We start from the raw sequence: 9,432 nt of genomic DNA on the forward strand, positions 1-9,432 counted from the left end.
CGAAACCCATTTGTCGCTGGGAATATCAAGTATACGCGCAAGTTTTAGGCGCTACTTAGCGGATATACCAAAAAGTTAGCAAGAGTAAAGGTGGAGTGATAAAGTGAGGGATAAAAAGAGTGAATTTTGGGTCATAACAATAACTCGGGGATTCATCCGCATTCCAACTTAAAATTGCGCTTGGTCCTGGTTCCTAGTATGGTACCCAATACTCTCGACTGTGGCGGAAGCACGTGCTGTAGCCTCATCTCGATGCGTTCCATCGAGTTCGTTTAAACTTCCGGTACTCCATATTTGGTCAAATAGAATTGTTTAGATCTGTGGATCTGTGGTATATATTAGACAGGCGCAATAAAATATTCTTAGCGGATGTTGCTCGCCAATGAAGTGGGAGTTTGTTGGGTTTCTCGGAAAGAAAATGCCATGGCCATTGTTCTGGAGCCGAAGTCTTCTTACAACCTTATATCCCGAGCAGAATCAAGCAATAACAAACTTCTAATGCACGTGAAATTGACGGACTCTTGTCTACGAGCGTTAGAAGACTATCAATTGGCCGAGGTATAGTCGTCTAGTATCTTGCCAGCACGACTTATTTTTTATCAGTTGTTTGCGATATGATGAACGCAAGGCATTGACTCTGTGCTGTTTCTTTCTCTAGTGTTCCCTGATTTTATTCATTTTTTGGTCATATTTATCGTCTAATAGGTGTCCCCAAGAAGAAAGCCAAGTATAAAATTTTCAGGATATCAGGGGGTAAGTTTCTGGCCTTAAATCTCGCGATGTTTTTTTTATTCACTCATTCTCGTCATCTGTGTCTAATTCTGTTTTTCCTGATCATCTTCGGTCATAATTATGAGTTAGTCAGCTCGAGAATGAATAAATCATAGTAGCAGATGTTAATTCAGACACAGTGAAAACCTGCTGTACTCGAGAATGTATACACAGCCGCCTGCCCTTGAAAGTTTATGTGTTTGCAGTCCGAACCATCGATCGATTGTAGAATCTGTATTTATAGATTCTTACACTGTAGAATCCTACGTCCTGTTTCTAAGTCAGAAGTTTATTTTAAGCGTAAATCTTCCCCAAGGCAAATTATATGGGTTATTGTTTGTTGAAAGGCTTTGAGTATCTCTGAGATCTTTTTGTTCGTTTAACGTGAATGTAAAACAGAAAACAATGTTTAACTGCATGGATATGTACCTAAAGTGAACACGAACCAACTTGTATTCTCACTGAACTTTTGGACCACACAGAGGGAAGAGTGTTCGTGTCAAAAATTGTTTAAATCAACCCTATGTTATTATTGTTATTATTTTTATATTTTTCGACACCAAAAATTCTATAATCACCGAGAGCCTGGGAAACTTACATCCTCTTCAATTATCTTCGAATGAACAAAATTCAGTGCTTTTTTGATCATCAATTCAAATGTATTTTTCTTATAGCTTTTGCTTAAATTTAATAAGCAAAGCTTATTATTACAGGGCTGGCTGTTAAAAATATATTTGATTTGCTTCAAAAAGTGTTCTGTATACTTTTAGGTTTTAGCGAGCTCCAAGGTATCATTTTTTTTATGGTAATGATATGATATGAAGCTGGGCTATTAGAATATTGCAGTGTATTTTTGATATCCTACAGCTGTATTCAACACATGTAAGGTGACTGACAAAGTCTATTACTATAAATAGCAAGTCTGTGTCTATAAATTGTTTCATAAGCGTTTTCTTCAAATGAATTAAAGACAAAATTGTAAATGACTGTATTGGACCCGGAGGGAATCACTCCATCAGATCTTGAGTTAGTCTTCAGGCCTGGACAGAAAGAGAAACTGACCAAAATCCAGAAATGAGTCGAGGGGTGAGAAGTCATGCTGGTATGGTTGGATACAATTTTCCAGGGCATTCATTTATAACAGCTTCAATTGACGGGTTTACTCTGGAGTCATCATGCTTGTTGTGTTTTTAAGAAAGACACCACTGGCATTTAAACTCTATAGAACTCTCTCCATGGGAACCTGTTTTTCTGACTTGTAATTTAGTTTTGCAACTTCTGGGTGAACTTTAAATTAATGACTTGTTTTATCAATTGGCTTTTAATTGCCAAACTAAAAGAAAGTAATTTTTATTATCTAATGTATTTTTGCCTTCTTCAGTCAATATTGATTCCGCATGGCAAGGCTGATTCAGGAGATGAAAACACAGCAGAGTTTCAGCTGGATTGCTCAGCAATCTTGTCTGCTGGACAGCAGGGTGGAATGGATTGTATCCAACAGTCTGGAGGAAGTAGTGACATCAGAACCCTGGGAGCAGTTACCCACAAAATTACTGTCAGAGCTACAGATGATAGTTACCAGATGACGCAGCAAAGAATGAAAGAAGCTGAAGAAGAAAGGAAAGGAATAAGGTATGGAAGTGAATTCATTTTATTTGTGGCTTATTCCAGGCCCCATCTGACTCAGGGTGCTTCAAATTTGGAGCTTCTTTCAGTTCTTTTGTAATCTCTAGTGATTCTTTATACTGTCTTCTGTACAATTCTTATGATGTTAGTTCAGAGAAGTTGATATTGGATCAAGTAATAATCCCTTATTGATATTTTTATAAATTCTCATAACTTGTCTTCTTGATATTGTATTGATATTGTGAGGAGTAATTCTGTTTTGGTCACTTAGGGAGTTTAAGGGTTTATACCTAAATTTGTGGAATGCCAGTTTCTAAGCTAGCTGTAGCTTGAAAGAAAAACGAACATGCAAATAAACAGCTATCAATTGAAACTATCTGGCACTTTGATCCCAAAAACCCTCTCCTCCTTGCTTACTGCGTGATATGTACACAGGAAATGTCTCTTGGTTACTACTTCATAAAGTTGCATGTTAAACACTTCTGGAAATTAAAGGGTTCATTTAAATTCTCAGACGTAGGTGAAATTATTTGTCTCTTTGGATTTCATAGGACTATGAAAATCTCAGATTGTCTGTGGGTAATAGGGCTTTTTAGTTCATAAAGCATAGCTAGAGGTCTATAACCTGCAAAATAGATAGGATAGGTTTATTTTTCATAATTTTTTGGAATGCAAAGGTATCAGGGCTGTGATTTCCCTTCCAAAGTTGAGGTCATTTCAAACAAGTCCTTGCATTCACCTATAGTTAATCTCATCCCAAGCAATGAGATAAATGGGTATTTAATATACTGTATTTGTAAGTGCCTGTTAAAAGGAATCTTAAAAAATTATATCATTGGCAACAATTCTTGGCCTTGTCTTTCTTTTATAGCACAAAAGTAATCAATACACCAAAGAAAGGTGAGATGTTGAAATAAATATTCTTGTTTCCTTATCATGAAACATTTTACAAGGTACTGCATGCCTTAAGGAGCCATCTTCACATTTTATGTAGTCATGTAATTACAATGTGTATATTAATATGACTCTAATGTCATTTCCAGGAAGTAGAAAGGTTTTCAAGGGTTATAAGCAAACAAAAAATGTAATGGCTGCCATGAAAAGACAAATTAAATCTGGTCCAGGAGCAAAGGTTTCAAGTGGACCCAGTAAAACCCTCAGGTACAGGATATGTTTATACAGATAACAAAAAATGTTATTTTAAATAAATGATTTCTGAGTTTGGAAACTAACTACATAATGTTCCTGAAATTTGTTGTATGTTAGTCAGAATGTGCACCTTTGAATTAACTAATTTATCTTTAATTAGGGGAATTGCATAATCCTTTATGCCTTAATATCAGTATCCATATTCTTGTTACTCTTTTCTATACATTTCCTTTGGTATGGACCAGGAGAATTTGTTTAACAAAGTGTCTTAGGTTGGAGATCATTTCCTCCTTTTCTCATGATCTCAATGAGTGATTCAGCAGTATTAATGTAAGGAGAAATTAAATTCTGATGGCTTCTAGGGTTTTAAGGGGTAATAAATGTGTGATTTACAAAATATTCCTTTTGTAGCCTTTATGATGTCCAACCTTCCAGTGTTGATCTTACATTGTACCCAGCTCTACAAGATATTTCTGTAATTAACCAGGGAGAAAATTAACCAGTGTGTTATGAGGAACTTGTGTGAAGCCAAAGCATGCATAGCAATAGCAGTTGAGATTGCAGTCCTGAGGCAAACAATAATTTTTGTCATATACTTGTAAAATCTACTGGGAGTTGTATTTGGCAAAGAAAGAAATGCTGTGACAGAATGGTTATTAGACAGCATAAATATTTGATGTAGGTTTTGAATGTTCATTCTCTTTGTACTTAGCACCATATCATTCTACATCTTTGGATGAAAACCCTGATCTTGTCCTTTTTTGTTAACAGGGAGAGAGTGATTCATTTATTAGCAGTTAGACATTACAAGAAACCAGAATTGATATCTAGACTTACTAAAGGTTAGTAGAGCTTGATGACAAGGTTCTCAATTTTCACTTGAGAAGAATGGAATTAAAAAAAAAATTAATCCATTTGTGGACTTCTAGTAATTATTGGCCATGGACAATGTAAACGTTAATCAGCATCTAGATTTTGAAGCAATATCTACAGTAGCTTTGAACTGCTGTCTGCTAGGAAAACAAATTGCAATTTTGGTTTTGTTAAAAATTTTCATGTAATTCAAGTTGATTGTTTTTGCTTAGTTTGACAAAATTGCCTTTACTATTTTATAGAGGGAGTGAATTTAAAAGACAGAAATTCTTTAACAGGCATATTACAACAGGTAAATAGATTGCATTAATGGAACCAGTGTTCATACATATTGTTGAAGCATTATGACAATGATTTTATTACATTCTTACCCTCAGAAAAGCAATTTCCCCTTTCCATTGCTATGTTAAAAATTTATTTGGTCATTCATCATTCTGAATTTATGATACCTTATCAAATATTTAGCCAGATGGGTAAGTTATACTTATTAAATGATAATGGGTTAAGCGCTTGATGGATGTTTTAGTTCAGTTTCATCTCTAATTGAAATTTTTATTTCATTCTCTTTGAAAAAATGTGACGTACAATCTGCATTGTGTTGTTTAATTCATATGAAGTCATACTCAATAATTCCGATTAATTTAAAGAGCAGTGAATTTGTTAATAACAGTGCCTTTTCTTGTGCTCTTTACAGGTTGCTGTTATGACTGACAATCAATACAGATTATTAAAACATTTGTATTCTGAAGTTCAGGTACTAAGAAAATTTTTGTTTGTCCTATGACGGGTGGTATATCAATGCTCTTATGCAAATTTTGCAAATTATATTCACTCAAGGCTGCATTTACAATGAGGAATGGTTAAAATTAACGAATTTGGGCTGTGCTATTAAGCGATATTTTCCTGTGCAAATTCATCCAAACATTTAAATAGGAGATTTTCTTTCAGGTAGAAGGATTTAATACATGATGATTCTTGTACATGTACATTTTTGTCGGTTGCTCACACTGGATCAGACGTCATGCGTGGGTTGTTTTAAGTTTTAAAATTTAAGGACAGTTAGATGCTTTGCCGGAAGAGTAAATAAGCAGTTAACACGACTAAGAATTTGCATCTTGAACAAACTTTGTTGTGGTTTCACTTTGGAATTGCATATGGATAAGAATAAAAAATGATTTCGGCTGAAAAGGAATATGTTGTGCAGTTAGGAAGGGAGTTGAAACATTTTGGTGTGAACTAATAAGGGTGTGAACGAAAGCCTTTTTCTTCACAGGGCGAACTTACATAAAACGGTGAAACGTCCATAAACCAATTAAAGGGCTTCTTAGCTCTTGTTTGGTAATGTTCGTAGACACGTATTGATTGACACTCGTTTTTCAGGTTGAAACGTGGCCTAGTTATAGTGAAACTGAAAAGCAGATTCTACGCAGGTGAGCGGAGTTTTAAAACACTTGACGTGCTTTCTTTTGAGTTAGAAGACCGACCTTTTTCAAGTGAAAATGGTTTGTTTTGCTTTGTTTTGTCTGTCTGAATCGTCACAGTCTGCTGATTATTTGATTTGATTTTGCAGAAAAATTAAAACTGAACTGAATAATAGCTCTGTTGTAACCTCCTCTTCTCCACCAAAGACAAAGAACTCGGAGGTATTTGACAATGGTTCATAGCGCATGTACACGATAAACAGTTAAACACGTCCATTTACCACATATTTTCGTTCAGTTCACGGTGTGATTTTTCCGTTGATAGATAAAAAAGCCTCGCGTGATAGACCGTTAATGCTCTTGCATCAGCCATTGAGATTCCAGAGTAGCAATTAGTGAGATGTAATGTTTTGTTGAAACTTTTTGGCAGACAAGCAAACCACAAAGTAAAAGGCACCGACAAAGTGAAGCAGAACACTCAGCCAAGAGACAACGCATTTCTCATATTAAAAACAACAATAATATCGTCAAAGACTCTCTAGAGAAAGACGCCTTTCAGGTGGAAAAATCTAAATTGCCAGAGGAAAAGGAAAGAGAGCGAGTGGAAGAGTCTGTGTTGGACAAAAAAGACGAAAATGACGAAGAAGAAGAATCAATTTCTGCAGGTATATACATGAATGCTGTCACAAAATGCTCTTTTAGAGAGGTTTCCGTTGGCGGGGAGTCCTGAGGGCCCTTACTGAACTCAACTACATTACAATTCCAATCGAATATTGAGCAGTAAAAAGTGAATGAGACTTTTATCCAGAGGTTTCTTCAGGTGGATTTACGAAGAACAGCAGCCGTACGTTTTGAAGAAAAGCAGACTCAGTTTAATCTATGTATTGCTTGAAGAAATTAGTTGTTCCTCCAATGTGCACGTTTTGGTGAGGCCTAGACATTTCTGCGGGAAACACGCCAGCGTAAGTCTTTCTACCTCGAGGATTCATCGGAATAGTTTAGTGGCGACAAAATAAGTTCTTTTCCTCGGCAGTGCTTGCTCAATAGCTTCTGTCGCATAGCGTTTTGTGAGAAAGCCGACCAGAACCAGCTAGCAACAGTTGCATTACAGTCGCCCTCCGCGTCTCCATTCGTGGAGTGAAAGCATTAATGTTTCTATATATTCTACGTTAGATGTTCTTGACTGGTCTCTAAAGGCCCCTATAATATTCATGATAAATGAGACTTCACTTTGTTTTAAACCAGTTTGAACGTGATTGTGTCCTTTTGTTATAGAAAACTCACTAAATGGTTTAAATGGCTTAGATTCTTCTGACTTTACCAAGTAAGTTATCTTAAGTGTTCTGGTTTATTTTTATTTTTGTTTTGTTTTTGGATTAATAACTATATGTATTATCGTAAATGAAAACACTTGACGAAGACATTCTTTTGACCAAGGGCAAAGATTAACCTTTGCATCCGTCATGTACATTTACGTCGGCCTGATAACCAGCCGCTGTCCGAGAAACGAGCCCACTTTCCTTCCACGAAAACTGGCACAATTTTTTATCAGATTCCTACAGTTAAATACACATATATTAGTTATTTTTTGTCACAAAGCTAGAGTATTTAAGGACACAGTCAATGTGAAAACGTTTTACTTTTGGTTTTTATATCGAGCCATACAGTTTTTTTTTCGAAGCTACCTAGCTTCTTTTTTTTTTTTTAGAAAATACAAACCAATCACCAATTATGAACAACGCTGTTTGTACAAGAAAGATTTTAATGCAGAATTGCCAGAATACGAGTCTTTGAAAGCGAAGGTAGACTCAATGAAAGAGAAAATCCATGATCTCCAAAGCAAAAGACTCCAGTTTCCTGAGGGAACAGCGGAAAGAGAGGTTAGTGTGTGGCTCGTGTTTATGTTAATAGAATTAAAAGGAACCGCGACTATTTGCCACACTATTCTCCAGTTGTGTAACGGCCGCGCGGAAATTGCGTGGTGTTTGGAGCTGCACAAGATTTCGTTCAGTCTAAAACGGCAACGGGTGGGTTTCAAAATTTCTCTCGGGTTAGAATTTGCTCCTTCTTGAAGTTTTGAGTGTAAGCGTATTGAGAAAATTTTAGAGTCTGTTTGACTTTTTTGAGATTTTTTAATTACGGCTTTCTTTAATCTCTCTCTCTCTCTCTCTTCGCAGGACTTAGACAAAGAAATTCGTGAACATTACCATGAGATGATAAAGGTGAGATCTATGGCTTACAACTTAACAAGCAGTGGCTATCATTTAATTTTTTGAAAGCTGTAACTATGACATTATTTGCGAAAATTGGTTAAGCAACGTTGTTTGTTAAAATAGTTTTTTATACTATGTGTTTGTCACATCAGGAGAAGAACACCCCCATAAAAGGATGTATGGCTTACAACTTAACAAGCAATGGCTGTCATTTTATTTTTTGAAAGCTGTAACTATGAAAATATTTTTGCAATTGGTTAAGCAACATCGTTTGTCAAAGTAATTTTTTATACCATATTTGTTTGTCACGTGAGCAAATTCCCCAAGGCCGCGTATAGAACAGGTCTTCGCTCATCGCTATCCAGGCAAGCGTTAGACACCGGAACTGACAGTGTGTTTCATTTCTAGGATCCCAGATGGCTTCCAACTACGAATAGGTGTCAAGAGATGCACAAAAAACTATCCTATATTAAGAGACTTATTGCCGATTATGATAAGGGTGCGGCAAACACGTGACAATCACCTGACTGTCACGTGAATACTTGGAACCATTCTCCTTCTGGTTTGACTGTTCCGTCCTGAAATCACCCTTTTCATTTGGTGGCATTAGCAGCCAGTGAATGTACAGGGTCGGTGTAACATCTGTTGAGGACAAAGTATGCAGTAATGAATTAGAACTTACTGAAGATTATCTTGGCTTAAAACTATCCGGTTATGCCCTGTGAACCGTTCATTTCTTAAATGCTAAAGTTGCTGGGCAGTCCTCTTCAATCGTCTTGCACTCATTTGGAATATTAAATGCATTGTTATTATAATAATAATTATTATTATTGTTATTACTCTCATTGAAAAGAGGCAGGTCAAACGATCGCGACTTGTGCCAACATTAATTCCCCGCCCTCCCCTCCCCTTTCCTTCCTTTTGTACACTTGCCATTCAGCGTGCGCTGAGTGGTCTATGCACCGAAGGTGCAATCCAAGAGGAGGACGGCTCGGCATCGATTGCACTGAGAGTCTAGGAACATTTCAATGTTTGCTCCGATCGTAACAAGCAAAAGTAAAATTTATTTAAAAATTGTTCTGTATATTTCTACATCGCAGAGAGATAGTAAATATAATATGAAACTTCCACAATCTCTAAGTATAACTTACAAGACGAAGTTGGTATTTCATCTGATCTTAAGTAGGATTCTGCCTCCGTTGTAGAATTAAATTCTACAGTTCTCATACCGTCTCTTATTGAATTTTGTCCTTATGAGACCTCTAGAAGCTTTAAATCGCAATAAATACAAAAAGTTAAACCGATTTACTGAGTCTTGTTTGAGTATATACAACTTACCGTAATTCGTAACTTCCTGCGTAAATGCAAACAACTCTCAC

The 9,432-nt window shown here is 36.2% G+C and overlaps 1 protein-coding gene across 1 annotated transcript; it reads left to right on the forward strand.

Annotated features, from left to right (window-relative positions):
* Positions 1–330: 330 nt before the first annotated feature.
* LOC113681608 (RNA polymerase II elongation factor ELL2) lies at positions 331–9,357 on the forward strand. Its single transcript, XM_027198706.2, has 15 exons — positions 331–558; positions 706–753; positions 2,153–2,403; positions 3,269–3,297; positions 3,441–3,558; positions 4,318–4,388; positions 4,662–4,711; positions 5,114–5,173; positions 5,800–5,849; positions 5,990–6,062; positions 6,271–6,505; positions 7,116–7,164; positions 7,549–7,720; positions 8,018–8,062; positions 8,462–9,357. Exons 1-15 carry the CDS (start codon positions 370–372, stop codon positions 8,567–8,569), a joined length of 1,548 nt encoding a protein of 515 aa, XP_027054507.2. The 5' UTR covers positions 331–369; the 3' UTR covers positions 8,570–9,357.
* The last annotated feature ends 75 nt before the right edge of the window (positions 9,358–9,432 follow it).

The sequence above is a fragment of the Pocillopora damicornis genome, chromosome 4 (genome assembly GCF_964200805.1).
Source record: "Pocillopora damicornis chromosome 4, jaPocDami1.2, whole genome shotgun sequence".
Lineage (NCBI taxonomy): Eukaryota > Metazoa > Cnidaria > Anthozoa > Scleractinia > Pocilloporidae > Pocillopora > Pocillopora damicornis.